This window comes from Aulonocara stuartgranti (assembly GCF_965226115.1).
Source record: "Aulonocara stuartgranti genome assembly, chromosome: 3".
NCBI classification, from domain to species: Eukaryota; Metazoa; Chordata; class Actinopteri; order Cichliformes; family Cichlidae; genus Aulonocara; species Aulonocara stuartgranti.
Window position 1 is genome coordinate 25,554,626 of NC_138941.1, and position 17,715 is coordinate 25,572,340.

The window sequence follows — 17,715 nt, forward strand, 5'->3', positions numbered from 1 at the left end:
AGAGCAAAGATTAATTCAGCTTCAAACTGACCCAAATTTCTGTGGTTTGGATGGTTGGCGAAGCATGAGACTGTCAAAATGGAAGTTGTACTATATTCTGCTCTGATCTTGTACCGCTCAGAGCACACTGAATACACAAGTGTCTTCCGCCAAAACAAACACAATCATCAGCTTTTTAGCTTTAAATAGATCCTATCACAGATGTTTGTGGACACGTAGAAACAGCCTTCTAGCTCTACAGTTTTTTTAAATAAACTGGACTAGTACCTCACTAAGCCTGAGAACTCAGGGTCAAGACTCTGAAGCGCTCTGCTGCCAGGAATGACTAAAAAACATGCAATCAGGGCAACTGCCGGTGGCGACAGCGTACCAGGATGGATGCAAAGTCAAATAACTACAGTGGAAAGTTCTGAACCATTCAGAGTATTTGAACTTTGTCGTTATCAGTGAAGTGATTGCTATTGTCCAAAAAGATGGTTTTTTTCATCTTTCATATTCACGCAAATTATGCAGCCAAATGCGTGCAAAGCCCCTCAAGTTACAGCCTGCAATCTAGAATGTGTTTAAAAAGAGATTAAAAGTGCTCCAAATGTGCAGACAGAAGCTCAACGACAACCCTTCATTTGTCTGGACCAAATCCATCCTTTTCTTAAATATACTAAATAAATGAACAAAAGACTTCACACTCACACCAACACATCTGAAATCATAACAAAAACAAGCTAATTAATTAATGCAAATTAATGTACCACAAATATATTAAATACAGGGGAAATCCACATCTAACACTTTACCTCATTTATTCCAGTCTCGCTGACACAGGCAGCTTCTGACCTCTTCTAATGAACTAAAACTGTAACGCGGTGCTCTCAAACACACCACATTTTCTTATGTGCATTTGTGTCATACCTTCATGGATTATAACCTACAAAACTCCCCCTGTTCAGAAGAGTTGTCTTCATGGAACAGCTAAGGTGACAATTTGGCCCTGATTACAAGCCAATGAAAAGCAAACTCAGAACAAAAGGAAATAAAAACATGGAGGACACAAAGGAATGTGAGAAAAATTAAAGTGAGTGGAAAAAAGGTGCTGCTACGCAGAAGGAGACGCACAGAGACAGCTAGGAACCCCCTCACATATTTATGTCGTTTACAGATTTGACTACGGAGATGAACATTGCTGTAGACACATTTAAGCTTCATTTGCCGAATCAAACAGAAAGGATCTGAGAGCTGGCAGCAGTGAAGGAGTTGATGTAGTATCTGGTATCTCTGTGGTTTCCTTCAGTCTCTGGGGAACTGAGTCAGTCGGGTAGGTTCATATATGTGGGAGTGTGTGTTACATTCTTCAGCCTTTCCCAGCTACAAGTTTCCAGTTTGCTGCTGGGCCTCTGAGCAGAGGAGGGGTGCTGGAAGTTAAATAAGGCCTCATATTCCTTTTTCACACCCCTGCTCAGTCACTGAGACCCCCTCCAGTGTTCTGGTTCCAGTCAGAGGAGTGGCATGCCTCTGGAGAAGAGCTTTATCACTGCAGCCTCAACTGGACGTGTCCCCAACCTGACAGAAGATCTCTCTCAGGTCCATCAGCTTGGGCAAGAGTGTAGGCTTTTCCAAAGGCTGGAGGGGGTCTGATTGAGTACTTTAGCTTGAGCTGGTTATGTTCTGATCTCAGCTCAACGCTTCAGCACCGGGCAACCTCGCTCCCGATCTCTTCTGCTCCGTCAGCGCCTGCAAGACCTGAGGGGAGGAAGCAGGAGTGAAAAAAAGGTTTTCAAAACAAAGATGCAGTGATGGGGGTAAACAATGTTTTCAGACACAGTATCTAGAAAAAAAATCCCACCTGTGCCCACTTCCTGTTGCGGCTGGTCATGTGAATAGCAGCAATGTGCTGGAAGAGCTGGTCGGCAGGGATGAGGTCAGGCAGGCGGGTGAGGAACTGAGCCATGTGGATGAAGTCCATGCTGGTCAGGACATCCTGGTAGAGGCGAAGCAATCCCAGAGCCGTGCGGAACAGGAACTCTTCACCATCTCTGCAGAACACATCCCACACTCGACACGCCAGGTCCAACGGCAGCGACTTGCTATACAGAGTGAAGATCCTGAAGGGACAAATAGATGGGAAGGAAAAGTTATTATCAGCTAGCACTATATAAAACAAAGTCACTAATAGCAACAGAAATTTGAAATGACCTTTGTTAACATATTAAAGAAACACATGTACTGAGTTACAGTTTCTTTGCTGAAATCTGACTTCATGTACCAACTTCTAAGATCTACCCTCACATCCTGATAGATAAACAAAGGAAAGATACAGTATAGAGTAAAAACTACTCATCCGTCTCCCTTCAAACGCATATGAACTTCTTAAGTGACATCCCATTTTTATTCCATAAGGTTTAATTTGATGTCTAAACCTTAGCAGCTTTAACAGATTCAACTCTTCTTTTACATAAAGTTTAGGAAAGCATTTATTTTTGTCCATTCTTGCAGAGGTGCACTGGGACATCCCCAAACTGTTCCCACAAAGTTGGGAGCATGAAATTATCCAAAATGTCTTGGTATCCTGAAACATGAAGAGTTCCTTTCACTGGAACAAAGGGGGCAGGCCCAACTTGTGTAAAACAACCCCACACCAAACTTTACACTTGACATATAGTGCAGTAACACAAGTACCGTTCTCCTGGGAACCACCAAACCCAGACTCATCATTTGGATTGCCAGACAGAACGTGATTGGTCACTCCAGAGAACACACTGCTCCAGTGGCAGTGTGCTTTACACTAGAGATGGCACGATACCACTTTTTTATGTCCGATACCGATATCATAAATTTAGATATCTGCCGATACAGATATGAATCCGATAGTGTTTTTTAATCAACAAAACTGTTTTTTAAATATCTTGCTGTATTTTGTATAAGTTCATACTCAAGTTTAAAACAACAACTACACTAAAGCTATTCTGTTATACCTGTATACAAAAAAAATATTTCATAGTTCAGCAATACTGATCAATCTAATAAACTTAGACCTACACCATCCTCCCTATTCTGGTATTTTAAAGAGTACTTAGCGTAAATATTAAGCAACCTAACTAATAGGGTTCCAACTCCCAGCAACAACAAAAATAAATAAATAAAAAATAGGGAACCACCCCTCACGTGCCACCTCATGATGCTTAATCAACGTAATCAACCTTAATTTGACGCAGTGTGAAAAAAAATGCACAGAAATCAATTATTTTTCAAGAAATATTAAATAGATTCAACATCTTTCTTCAACAAAATTGCAGACTGCACAGATGGTACCTTCCCAAAGGAAAAAGTACTATAGCTTACTAGGGTATATATATTAGACTTAATAGTCACTATATACAGTAATTGACTTCTATTCATTTTACATCAAATTAAAACTTTCGGTGTAAGATAATTATTTATTAAAAGCTCGACATTTTAAATGAGAATAAGAAAGAAAAGTATGTCTTTGTGCCCCCTTTTCCCAGTTAATGCCCTATCGGCCCCCCTGGCTAAACTTTGCTAGATCCGCCCCTGCACAGTTACCAGCCTCAGCTACGTAGAAAAAGATCCTCGAGTAGAAAGTAATATTAAATAAATTCTAACAACAGCTGATCAAGCTTAAACGTGCTGCTGTTGTTCAGCCGCTGGTTTCCTCTTTCTGGTGCAAAGTGGGCGATAAACAAACAAGAGAGACGGACTCGCAACAGAAAAGCCGATCAGCTGATCATTAAGCAGTTTCATGATTGAAGTAGCAGCCAGAAGAGGCAGTCGCTCCATATATCGTTTGGTAAGCTTAACGCAGGAATGCTTTACAAACATTCAGAGATGGACTTACACACTTGCTTTACTTCTCTCGGGGATAACTTTGTCGGAGATGAAATGCCGGGTTGCTAGCGAAGCTCCAAATGCTATTCAGACCACCGACAGGTCCCGCATGCCACAGCCGCTCTATCACGTGATGCATACTGCTCCGACATGCTAACGTTCTGAGGTGAGTTATGGCGTGTTGCAAGTTTTGTGAGGTGCTTTTGTGATATTTAATGGATCGGATTACATTTTTTATTTTTCTCCGATATCCGATCCAGTAATTTAGGTCAGTATCGGACCGATACCGATACGTAATATCGGATCGGTCCATCTCTACTTTACACCACTGCATCCCACGCTTTGCACTGTGCCTGGTGATGTAAGGATTCAGCTGCTGAGCCATGGAAACCCAGTCCATGAAGCTGAAGTTGTTCACGTTTGTACCGCAGCATCCACTGTGATTTTACAAGGCCTACCACTTCTGTCAGTTCCCAGTTGCTTTGTTATAATTCCACTAACAGCTGACTGGAATATGTAGTAGTGAGGAAATGTCTGGACTGGTAGCACAGGTGCATCCTAGCTTGAATTCACTGAGTTCCTGAGAGCGACCCATCCTTTCACAAATATTTGCAGAATTACTCCGCATGCAAATAAAAAAACAAAAACACTTTTTAAAAGAAAAAAGGCTCCTTTCTACGTTGTTACAAGCTTCAAGAGATTTAGAAGCGAGCCGACTACCACCTGCTCTTAATAAAACTAAAAGGCTGTTTTAGGTGTAATTACAAACAAACAAAAAACACAATAATTCACAATATTAAAGTCAGAAGTCTGTGAATAAAAATAAATGATTGATATTATTGCCCTAGTTATGTGGCATATATGTGGTTAAAGTGAAGATACAAACACAAATTTCTACCTCAAATGGGCAGTGACCACTCATACAACCCCTTTCCTGTTTTCTCAGAAACACACCTGACACTGAAAGTATGACAAACTGAATGTGAGGCAAGTGTCATGTTTCGAGATGAAGGCATGTAGCGTGTTTTCAGCAAGACGGGGTACAAAGTGCACTGTGCATGTGGGTGGAGGACGAATCGGTAGAGCTTTGCTGCATCAGTGAAATGACACACTGCCAAGTAATTCATGTTCATCAATAGATGCAAGTTCACTGTTAAAACAAAACAGGAGATATAAAATAAAATGAGGCAATAGCACAATACAGGGAAGCACTCACCAGTCAATTAAATAAATATCAGGTGTCAAGTTGTTTTTCTTGAAATGTGCAAATAGCTTTGGTAGATTTTCTTCAAAGAACACTTCAAATGCTGCAAAGTACGTCAACATCTGCGGAGAGGAGAGGAGGTGGTCTTAGAGAGAAGTAAACCCAAACCACACTTACAGTTTGCTCAGTGAGTCAGACACAAATGACAGACACTTTGGTTTAAATGGAGACAAGTGTGTAAACACAGTAGAGATGATGATGGGACAGTAACATTACCAAGTTTATAAATGTGGTTAGAAATAACAGCACTAGCACTGCTATATTCAGTAAAACAGGTAATGGAATTTACTGACGTATTAGGTATTACTGATAAATGTTTTAAGTCAAACAGATTTTTTTTTTAAACCGTTAAGTTCTCAACTTTACAGCTGAACAAAGAGCTTGGCGGAAAAAGGTGATTTGCAGTCAACACATATGTATACATATATGTTTATTTAAAAAAAAGCTCAGAGTCATGTGTATTTATAGGTACTGCGTGTGAAATAAGTGGGCGCGCACGTGTTTGCCATGCTCTTTGTTTACTTACAAGGCTGTGGTCAACCCTGAAAAAGGCCATCTGACAGGGCTTGTTGAGCAGGTTGGCAAAAGCTATGAAGGCATCGGCTGTGTCCAGGTTCAGGATGAGCACAGCAGCGATGAAGGACATTCCCTGCACCTTAAAAACACACAAACACAGAGTCAGTACAAGCGAATACTTACAGCAACCCTAAAACCGGTGACGGTGCGAGCTTGTACGTGTCAAATGTTGTAATATTTAGACAGAAACACTGGCAGGAAGTCATTAACGGGTAACCTTGCATTTGAGTCAGACACTATTAATCGGTGCAGGCGCTTTGACAGTGATGTGCAAGTATTACAAGTAGTGTGGACAATAAATCTGGGGAGAGAGATGATAATGCTGATGGAGAAATGGAAAGAAATAAACCTGCGTACAGCTTACACAGACTGAGAGTGTGTGTATGTGTAGCTGCTCATGGGTTGGGGTCAAATGCAGGAAGTCACAGTCATTTCTACCTGTCTATAGACAAAAGCATGGGGCTGCGGGTAGGAGCAGCAAGGCAAACCACAGCAGCACTGCTCATTAGTGCAAATGCAGCAATTTTGCTGTAAGAGCACACAGTGATGATACTGAGAGAAACAATAAAACAGAGAGCACAGTTGGTCAGGTCCATTACAACTGACAACATAAACAAAATGTAGCGGGTGACTTTTTAAAAATACTGCTTTGCGATCGTTGCTTCTTTATCCCAAATATTCGCTGGGTTCACACTTTGTAAATGTGCAGATTGTTTGCTAATGCTCCTGCGCATGTCTTGTAAATTCAATGTTTGGAGGTTTGGATGATTTAATGAATAAAGAATCAATCTGAATACATCCCCCTATGGATTTTTGGTTTGTTTGATATTTTAACAGGCCAACACTGTGAATGAACAAAAACATACATTTTATTAAATAATAGTTTAAAAAATAAATAAAACTTCAGCCAAAAAATTCAGTTTGATTTCTAGGAATCAAGTAAACCATGAAAGTATCACAAGGGAGGATCAGGGCATCGTGAGAAACTAGAGTCGGAAATCCAGGGCGTCACTGAGGCTCAATACAAAGTCTCCTTGAAAGGAAGAAAAGAGCGAATGGAAGGAAAATATTTGAGGTCTTCTAACTTTAAAATGGAACCTACATGCTGCAGAAACCCCCTGACCAATCTCCTGGGCACGGTATTTCAGGGTTAGTGAACGTCACACAGAACTGATCTTTTGACTGGTTGCTGGTGATGAGGCACAAAAAATCCCCCCAAAAACACAAAAGACAAAACAGCGCAAACAAATGTGAATCTGTTGCTTAGAGAATTCTAGAAATTACTCTGAGCACATCACCTGTTAAACACACTAATGCCAATCATAAATGTAATATTTAATACTATCAGAAATGAAAAATGATTTGCTTTTAATATTAATGCTCAGTCCTGAGGGTCCTTCTAAATTTCCAAGTAATTTTTGCTTGCTTAGAAAATTCTGTAAATTTTCACGTGTGGTCTTGTTCATAAGTAATTCAGCAGAGGTTAATCACGGGCTCCCTTTTCTACAGTTGGCTAGCCCCACATTCTGTAAATAGCATCCTACATTTTACTCATCATAGCTTGCAAAAAGGAACATAAGTGAGTCAAGCAGAAATAGGAAACTTAAAAAGAAATGCATACATATGGATGTATCCCAACTGAAACCCAAAAAAGATCGCAAACAGAAAACCAGATCAAATGAGACTTAACTACATTTGTCCTTCGTATGATTGATACCAAACACGCAGAGTTATCCTTTTAGATCAGCTCTCAGCATCAGTAACAAATGTATCTACTGGAAATCTGAAGCACCTTTATTTACACTAAAAACAAACCTATGGCATAATGTAATAAATCTGAAAATGCATCATTTTCCTCATACAGAGCTTTAGTTGGGTGGAAACGCTCACACAGATTGCTAACAGGACCATCCTCTATATGAATCTGATGATTTCATTAAAATAAAAGCCTGTGTATGTTAATACGTGTCATGTTTTATAATGTTAGACCACATCTATTAATACATTCTATTGAGGGGAGTGACTATTCATGTGGTACTACTACCACACCAAAGCTTATATAACTGTAATTCATGTGCAATATATTCCTTACTTACAATCAATTAGCAGCTTTTGGGAGGTTTTTGAGAAAAAATACTGGAGAATATGATGGAGCTAAAGAAGGTTGTGCACAACTGTTTTATAATTGATATGAAAAAGACAAAATGCATGAAATCAAGCCAATGAGTATGAAGTGCTTTAATATCAGGACACCTAGTGAAATATCAGTGCTTGAAAGAAATACTTAGCGCCAAGAGTAAGAAGATAAAGATGGCACAGCAGGTAAAGCATTTATTTACTTAATGAGAAGGAATCGGGCCTAAATATTCTATTATTTCTGGCAGGATTTTGTTTTTCAGACTGGTGAAATATTTGAGAACCGTACTCACAGACAGTCATCCCATCTGTCTGTCTTCTTATTCATTTGGTGACTTTGAGGTAAATTACCGTGCTTTCCCCTTTTTGCTGCACTTACATTGAGCCCAGGTATCGAACTGTATCACACACCGGCATAGAAAATGTTGCCGACTTCATATTCAGTACCCACTCAGCTCCTCGCGTGTGGCAGCAACCTCCCACTTGGTGCAAATTGAATCGTCTTATTTTAAGCTAATATTAGGCTACTGTAGGTGTTGTGTGGGAGATCAAAGTCTGTTTAACCTTCATAATACACAATGAGCTGCAAGGTGCAATATCTCAAAGTTCACTTAAAATTTCCAAGAACAGTCACTTTAGTTTCAAGAAGACAAAGTCGTGGAGCGACTCCAAGGGAACAAGACTTATATTTGTGGTGTAAAAATGACCCGTTTTATCTACTACCTGAACAAATGTATTAAACAGAAATTGTTTTATTTGTTCGTTTGTTAAATAAGAGCATATAGATGAATAAACTCTTTATGGTCTCCAAAAATCAATCTAAATTTCAGCGCCAGTAGATGTAAGAATCTCATGACTAAACAATATTTTCTATACTTGAGATATTCATGTGGCACTTTGTGTTTTTGTCCTAAACATGAAGCTGTAACATGCCCCAGTCACAGGTGTGAGTATCACAACATGATGTAATATTGGTTAAGCATGTGTGACTTACATAGCCAACATCAGGCCTGTAACAAGTGTATGCTCCCAGAATGCTGTGCAGCACGTCGTGATAGGGCCCACCCTGATGACGTACAAAGAAAAACAAAACAATGGAACAATGAGTCCAAAAACGCACAACGTACACACACCTTTTTACATTTACAACCTTTCAAAACCTGTTTCAATCATACAAATATTTTTTTACAAAAATAAGCAAGACGTTCCTTTCATGTCTTGCCCAGTTTAGTCACGTTTTCCTTCGGTGCATCCCATTACCCACATCGTGCTGAAACGTTATTCTAATTCTCTCTCACTGACCTTCTGGAAGATGCACAGTTGTGGGAAAGTTCTTGAGATGTCCAGCTTGATGAGCTCGAGACTTGACTCTCTGTCTGAGGAACCAACATCTGCAAGACATTTCAGCACATTAAAAAAAACAAACTGGAAAAATATGAGTATTATTATAAAATTAAAGCAGTTTCTTTAGAAACTCCACCTTCACTTTCAGTCTCGGTGAAGAGTGTCGCTGTGCTCTTCCACTTCTCCTTGGCCCGGGACAGACAGATGTTATACAACTCTGCACAGACACACAAACAGCAGCACAGTGAAGTTAATGTGAGAGATTGGAGGGACGCACAAGTTTGAAGACTGAAATGTGAACGTGATAAATGGACAGAAAGCACTCGCATCAGCAAACAGTGAAGGTGACTGAAGAAAACATGTCCCCCAATTACAGAAGACTGCACTGCTGTGCAGCCTTTCCTTTGAACTGCTGCTGCCCTCTGGTGCTCAGATGCTAGATTTAATATTGAGCGTTCAGAGAGGAGACGTGGAGATTTACACTAGTGCTCGAGTCAAATCTGAACTACAACAAGCTGCTTGTAGGATGAAGAGGTTAAGCTGATGATCGGTTAGCCTGTGGTATGCAGCTCGTTAAAGACAGATTGAAGCATTAGTTGATGCTAGGACTTTAAGCAGCCTGTCGGGTGATTGGTCTAATAGAGACGTTGATGTTTTGGAGGAACCGATTAGTGAAGTTAACTCTGAGTTTTAAAACAGCTGATATTTATTTAAAGCTGCTGTAAATAATTGCACGTTATGACAAGTGAACAATTTCTCTAATCATTAAAGACAGATTATTACTCTGCTATATTACTCATCTGCAAGCCAGTCAAAGACATTAGTAGTAGCATTAGCATCAATAATAAAAATGCTTCTGTGAAAGTGAGGGAGTGCTGTCACTGAGCTGCCCATGCAGCTACTTTAAAGGGACTGAAAACTCCACGAGTGTGTGTGTGACTGCAGTGTGTGTTTTGGTGTGTAGGATAGTGTAGCTCCAGTTAAAACGATGAATAGCACAAAGTGGAGCAGACCAGCTCAGCAGTCAGAGAGAGTGCTTATCTGCAAGCAGCCTTGAGGGTGCTGAGGAGCACACACACACACATTTGAGCATGCATGCACACAAACACACAGTCTAAGGAATGCCAATTTCAGTTTGTACTCCATTCTCAAGAGGAAGATGAGGGTAGTGTGTGTGTGTGTGTGTGTGTGTGTGTGTGTGTGTGTGTGTGTGTGTGTGTGTGTGTGTGTGTGTGTGTGTGTGTGTGTCGTCTGTGCAGGATCAGCGAAGTCATTGAAATGCTGCACATTCTCTCGTGTACTGGGGGAATTATTGGACCGTGCTCCTTAATGGACACGCTCTTCCTTCCTCTTCTATCCATCTCACTGCCACACATTCAACTACAAACACTGAGACAAATTGGTGCACCCATCTGCGTGTGTGTGTGTGTGCTTTTATTACTTATTTTGTGGGGATGTGTGTTTTTGCAATCACCCAATGAGAAGAACACCAACTTTTGAGCATCAAAACGCTCGCATTAAAGAAACTGTTACATTTTAAGTTGCAGACATAATTCAGGGCTAGGTTAAGTTAACCCAGCTGGCAGTTTTTAGGTTAAGGTTTGGCCTGCTAACAGATCTTTTAACTTGAGAAAACACACACACACTCATTCCCACGTACCGTGTGTTATGTTGAGATCGTTGCCCACAGCCAGGCTCCACACTTTCCCTCTGACACTGGGGGGGATGCCCTGCCACCAGAGGTCCCTCACTCGTCGAGATGTACACCTGTAGCAGTGGGGGATTAGAGGGGAAAAAAATGTTAGCACATCAGAGTCTATGATAAAAATGTTTTATAGAGTGGGCTGTAGGTTAACAATAACCTAATTGGCAAACCACTGATTCGAAAGCAAGAAAAACACTTTCCTTCAGTCTAACACCATCTATAATGTCTTCTGTTTGTATTGTTGTAGTAATAAAGATACAATAGACTAAAGGAACGATCTGGCAGCAGTACTGTAGCGATGTTTGGTAGTGTGAAGTGAATTAGTCACATATTAATCAAGGAGTACACCTGCAGGAGGAGCCTGGTACTTTTATGAAGATTACCTGAGATGACCACACTGGTTTGAACGTGTTTTTCCAGCTTAACCGCCACAACAAGTTGTGTCTTGTTATATTCTTATGTCTGCATACTGCATTTCCGCCCTGCAGTGCTGGCCAACAGCAGCAGTGTACTAAATGCTCCCAAGAAGGATCAAATATTGAAGATTCAGTAAACTTTTAAGCAGGCAGAGAAGTAAAACTGTCTATGTGGTAATAAAGGAATAGCGAGTTGAATTTGTTGGTCATTATTTTCTCTGACTTGTACTTCTGTGTTTTTTATTAAAAATTCAAGTCCAAAGTCAACAACACTATTGCGTGTTCTTCCAACATGTACACTCCTATAGTCAGGCTCTTTTCAGGGTCAAATTCAAGCATTTTCAAGCACCTGTACAAACCCTGAATACTGTACATGTTGACCAAGGAATACTGCACATTGAGCATGTTGCACATTTTGCAAGTTCTGCATTAAACTGAGAATAAAACGGCAGTAAAGCTCCATGTAATCCCGCAGTGTAACATGCAGCGAAGACCAACATCAGGCTTAACCTTCGTAGCCACCTAAACACAAATGCTAAACACTGATACGGCATTTTTGTTGTTGTGACTCTAGCTGTTGGGATGGAAGCTAACTGCACAACTGAATATACTGAAGCAAAGCAATGAGCTTTGTTATTGTTAAATATGTTATAATTCAAACCAGAGTCTTTTTTGTACTCACACTGTACTCCAATTAGGCAGGATGTCTTGGTTCCAGGTCTGAGCTGCTGTGCCAATGCTCTCTTCAAGCTTGCATCGATCCTCCAGCTGCTTCTTCCTCCTCTGAGCTTCTTTTAACTCTGCAGAAGTCATTAAACATAAAATTACATGGGAAAGAGAGGAGCGGACAACAGACTGGACAGAAATAAGAGTCTGAACTATTGTGTAGTGTGCCAGGCTGGAGGACAAAAAAAAAAGAAAGCAACATTGATGCTGAAGCTGCAGCCTCAGTTCACTCCACTGAACTCACCCCTCTTCTTAACCTGGGCCACCATCTCTTCATACTGCTGCCTGTGTTTCTGTGCCTCCTCAGCTGGCTTGGCAGGCAGGTTACTGCACATGCAAATGCAAACACACACACACACACACACACACACACACACACACACACGGTTAGCAACTATGTGCTCTTGCATTACTCATGCTGAGCAATCTTGGAGTGTATAAAAAGAACATCAGGACAGGAAGCTGCATGTGTTTATGGAGTGAACACAGCTGCTTATATTCCAGTAAATTCAACTTACTGCCTCTTTAACATGCTACAAACATTAGATAACCCTTTTTTCTTTTTTTTCATCTTTTCCAGTCTTTCTAAATCACTTGGCTGATGTCGTGCTAGTTGCTGGTTAAAATCAATAAGCATTTAAATTTTCTCAACACCTTTGCCTTTATATATCAGCCCCTGGCAACAAAGTTTATTCTTGGAATAAGGACTCGGAATAGGCTCAGGGAAAGAACATAAAGGAGGAACATAAACATCTAACTGATAAAGAAAACACTCCACAGCACGTACTACAACGGACCTTGAGAAAAGAAAAGAAAACACAATGAACTAAAGGAACATTTACAATCATTACAGTGCAGATTGTTTTCCTTTCCACTATCTTGCTTTGAGTCTTCTGCATGGCAAAAAAAACGTATCAAAACTGTGTATATGGTTAACAATGTGCAACACAACTTTCATTATTTGGACGGCTTTCATGAAGTTCAAGCAGATCAATTCACTGTTACTCATATAACACGAAATCACAACAACAGTCGCGTCAACGTGCTCTATAATGTATGATAGAGGATACAATCATACAGAAAAGCCCCCAACTTGGCGATAGTGGGGAAGAAAAACTCCCTTTTAACAGGAAGAAACCTCCAGCAGAACCAGGCTCAGGGAGAGACGAATAGCACAGCCGAAACTGATTAAGCAGCTCTGCTACTTAAGTGACATGATCCTATACTCCGATTAAAAAGTGTTCCTTTAATTTTTTTTTCAACAGTGTATAAAATGCTATATACATATGTGCCAAAGTCATCAGACTATATTTGTTATACTCTTATCAACTGTGACAATAAACATAAATACAAACGGCATTAAATTCAAACGTATTCAATTATTAAATTGCAATGTGAAAAACAACATTCGTAACAATGCTAAAATAAATCCATCTTTGTTAACAGCAAAATAAATGTTAAAATATATATGCTATGTTTAGTCACATTTGTTATAAAACACATCATTTGCACTTTTCTTGCAGGTTCAGAGCTTGTGTGCAGACACATGAGAGGCTGCATGCCACAAAGGGAGCAGCAGCTGAATGCAGTTCTGCCATTCATGGTGTCAAAATAAACTTCCTGGTGTTCACAGAGGAAATGTGTCTGAATACGTTTTCATACACTTAGCTCATGGCTAAGCAGCAGTACTCAAAGATGTTGCTCGGCATGTCTGTCTGCCTGAATGCAAAAACATTACAACATACTAAAGAAAAGAAAAAACAATTACAAAAGGGAGGGTAATGAAACCAAGCTCAGCGAGGGCCATTAAACTTTCAGCAGCACGTCTCTTTTACCATCTGCGATACAAGCGGGGAAACAGTGAGAGCTGAAACAATGCAGAACAGAGCCTAACGACCTGGCAGGGGAAGGAGAACTGATAAGAAATGAGAGGAAGAAGGAGATTGGCTTTTATGTCTGATAAGCAAACTCAGCTGACAGTGAGAGGGAAAGAAAAATGTGACTGCGCCGTTTGTGTTTACATACGCAGGTCTGTCTTCTAGTATCAGCGCAGTGGTGGAGAGAGGCTCAAAATCCAGGTTTTTCCTCACACTCTGCCTCGGAGATGTTGGGTTGCCAGATCCAGCTCTGCCACTCTTTGTTTCATATTCCTGACATCAACAAAAAAATAGAAAATTTAGACATAGAAACATGAAAGTAACAGTGTAACTGTGTCACAGGGAAACCAACTTGCTTTTGAGGTCAGTTTCATTTGGTATATATTTAGTTTCACACATTAAGATCTGCAGCATTTAAACTGAAGTGAAGAACAGAACAAGGTAGAGCACTAACAAAGGTCACAGGAGGCCTCAGTTCATGCTGTAGCTTGATGCAGACCGGTTAATAATGGAGGGAAAAAAGTTGATAAAAGAAGAGATGACTACTATTCTGTATTTGTATGACGTTAACTTGACATGGCCTCTGAACATTTGCCAGCTGCTGTTTAACGAGTCTGTTGCTTCTGCTTCACTACTGGGAATGTGATACAGGACTTTTAGGAAGAGAGCACCATGTGACAGGCAGTCATTACAGCTAAGACCACACTACACACAAGACCAACCGTCAGCTGACTCACGGGGTGTGTGTGTGTGTGTGTGTGTGTGTGTGTGTGTGTGTGGCATTCAGAGAAGGCCTGTCATAGATCTTATGGTGTGCTGCTAATCAATTAGGAAGCTATAAATGGGGTGAGTGCAATATGAGTGCAGAAACACCCCAAGTGTGACCAAAATGGCCTCCAGTGTGTAGTGTTGGTTAATAATGCAGGCTGAGATCTGCAAGCAATCAACAACACTATACCACCAATGGGACACACACACACACACACACACACACACACACACAGTCGGAAAATCTATTCCCTCAACAGGACTGTGTGTGCACAAGTGCATTCATGACTTTTGTAATGCAGCCAGTGTCATTAATTTCTTTGTGTTTGTGTCTGTTGCACCTGCTCTCAATTGGTGTTGGGGGTGGGGTGAGTAAATAAAGGTAATTGGACCTAATTTTTTCCTTGAGGTGGGGGGGTGGGGCACCAATATGCTTGTCATACTCTGCACCACGCTTTGGTGTCAGGCAGTCTCACACCTTTCTGTTTTTTGGGAGGTGTCCGCCCCCTCCCCTCCTCCCCTCACACAGGTGATGCAGCAGCCAGCGCCATCACAGCCAGGTGGAAGACATGGCATGTAGGATCACACCAATTTTTAGCTACAATTTTAATGATATGGGAGATGCTGCAACAGACTAAAGCTGAGACTTTCTACTAGGGCTGCTCGATTATGGCAAAAATGATAATCACGATTATTTTCACTGAAATTGAGATCACGATTATTTGACGATATTTATTTAACCCTTTAAGACCTACTATAGAACCAAGTCCGCCAGAGCTTATATTATTTTTTTACATGCTGTAGTGCCATTTGTGGGAGCATTTCAAGTTGCTATACATCAATACAACTGTTATAGCCCATATTTTAATAATATGTATGCATTAAGTGCATAGTAATTACATAAAATTCAAAAAAGTGCAATAAACTACAAAAAAATTTGAAAATCGCTTTTGTTTTGTTTACATATATTTCTACTTGGAGAAGTTTAAGAGGTTTATCCCTCAAAACTTTAAATACAATAAAGTTGCAAAAAATAGTTTCCCACCACAGGAAATTTATTTTGAGTGTCTTCATAGTTTTATTTTGGAGATACAGCAATTTTTATATACTGCAGGAAAAACAAAAAACAATCCTATGATGCAAATTTGCAAAGAAAACAGCATGTGCATCATTTCACTGTGGGAAGTGTTACGAACAGCTGATAGGAACGGCAAAGCGTGTTTCTGGAATATTATGTTTTTGTTCCTGCAAGCGCTTTTTATGCAATTTTTGCAAAGCTATATGTGGAACGAAACCGTGACCGAGGACAAGCTGATGGCATCAGATGTAAGTACAACTCCTCCGGTTTCATGTGCAAAACAAATTATTGCGCTAGCTTACACGGTTCAGGTTCTACAGGGATTTAAAAATAGTTACGCAAAACGGAGCGTGCTGCTCTGACCGGCTTTAAAGGGTTAACAATGACTTTAAAAAAATAATATAAAATAGTGTGCAACACCACTGAAGTTTTTTTTTTTTTTAACTCTTTTCAACCAACGGCAGTCACTCTCCAAATAACTTCTGCTTAGCTTTCCGAGCTTCCCTCGGGTCCTCTTAATCAGCGGTCTCCACCCTTTTTTGCGCCACGGACTGGTTTATGCCCGACAATATTTTCACGGACCGGCCTTTAAGGTGTCGCGGATAAATGAGGGAGGGGCTAATAATCGGCTCGGTCATTTTTAATGATCGTTGAAAGCCCAGATCGTAATCGTGATTAAAATTCGATTAATTGAGCAGCCCTACTTTCTACTACTACTACTCCTCCTACACCACCACTGAGTCAGTCACTTTGTGTGAACGGTGACACCTGTTGTTTAGTTGTTTAGGGGGATAATGCAGCAGCATTACAAAAGCAGTGTACAAAAAATTCACTATGTAATACTAAATGCGATGTTCACCTAATATTTACAAAAACCTTTAAGAAAAAAGGGTGAAATTAGTGTGCACTTCCTGTGTTAAATGTTTCTCAGTTTTGAGGCACATGATTGAAGTAACTACCTGTGAAGTGTAGGGTACCTAAATGGACTAAATGGTAAATGGCCTGTATTTGTATAGCGCTTTACTAAGGACCCCAAAATGCTTTACACTACATTCAGTCATCCACCCATTCACACATTCACACACTGGTGATGGCAGCTACATTGTAGCCACAGCCACCCTGGGGCGCACTGACAGAGGTGAGGCTGCCGGACACTGGCGCCACCGAGCCCTCTGACCACCACCAGTAGGCAACGGGTGAAGTGTCTTGCCCAAGGACACAACGGCTGAGACTGTCCGAGCCGGGGCTCGAACCGGCAACCTTCTGATTACAAGACGAACTGGCAACTCTTGAGCCACAATTGCCCTAACATGAACTTAAAAATAAAAAATAAAAGCACTGCAAGACTGTTTAAATCCACCAATATCCTATATCTAGAAAAAAGCTAGCTTAACATAAAGGTCAAGTGTAAACTAGTAAGTTATCAAGTGTAATAAAGCTGAAATAGATCAGATATGCTTGTCTTTTAAGATTCAGGTGAGTGAATGACCTGATATTGGATCAGGAGCCAGTGCTGGATGGAGTGCAGACGAAAGTAGTAAAGTACACAACAAAGCAGTCACAGAAATTGTGTTTTTCCCCAGTCACAAAGAAAGAAGTACTGTTAAGGGGGGGGGGGGGGGGGGGGAGTGGTAACAAACACATGAGGAAAGATACTTATCGTTAGCTTCATAGCATAATTGCCTAAGTCATTTGACTAAGTCAATGACTTAGGCACTTATGCTATGAAGCTAACGTTATGTGAAAATAAATGGAAGAGAAATAGCAAACCAATAAAACACAACACTAGTTTTAGAGTTTAAGGTATCATGTGAAGGTGATTGAAACAGAAACATGCACATGATGGAGGGAGATAAGATGAGCTAAGCTTGTAGTGTGGAAGAGGAAAATTCTGCTACTGTAAGTGACTGAGGAAAGTTAGAGAGGAGAGTACTACACAGAAGGTTATTTAGCAGTGCCATTTGTGTGTACTTCTGTCTGCTTTG

The 17,715-nt window shown here is 40.5% G+C and overlaps 2 protein-coding genes across 2 annotated transcripts in view; both read right to left on the reverse strand.

Moving 5' to 3' along the window:
* Nucleotides 1-17,715, reverse strand: part of LOC309692633 (C-C motif chemokine 3-like) — an 81,783-nt gene that overhangs the window by 11,164 nt on the left and 52,904 nt on the right. The window lies entirely within an intron of this gene.
* The window catches only part of tbc1d14 (TBC1 domain family, member 14), a 45,019-nt gene that overhangs the window by 2,144 nt on the left and 25,160 nt on the right, over nt 1-17,715 (reverse strand). The window contains 12 exon segments of the mRNA XM_082511144.1: nt 1-1,709; nt 1,711-1,737; nt 1,841-2,099; nt 5,057-5,166; nt 5,631-5,759; nt 8,811-8,882; nt 9,119-9,207; nt 9,297-9,377; nt 10,821-10,927; nt 11,964-12,081; nt 12,252-12,334; nt 14,033-14,157. The exon segment at nt 1-1,709 is cut by the window's left edge and continues 2,144 nt beyond it. Of these exon segments, the coding sequence (XP_082367270.1) occupies nt 1,674-1,709; nt 1,711-1,737; nt 1,841-2,099; nt 5,057-5,166; nt 5,631-5,759; nt 8,811-8,882; nt 9,119-9,207; nt 9,297-9,377; nt 10,821-10,927; nt 11,964-12,081; nt 12,252-12,334; nt 14,033-14,157 (1,236 nt within the window). The 3' untranslated portion in view covers nt 1-1,673.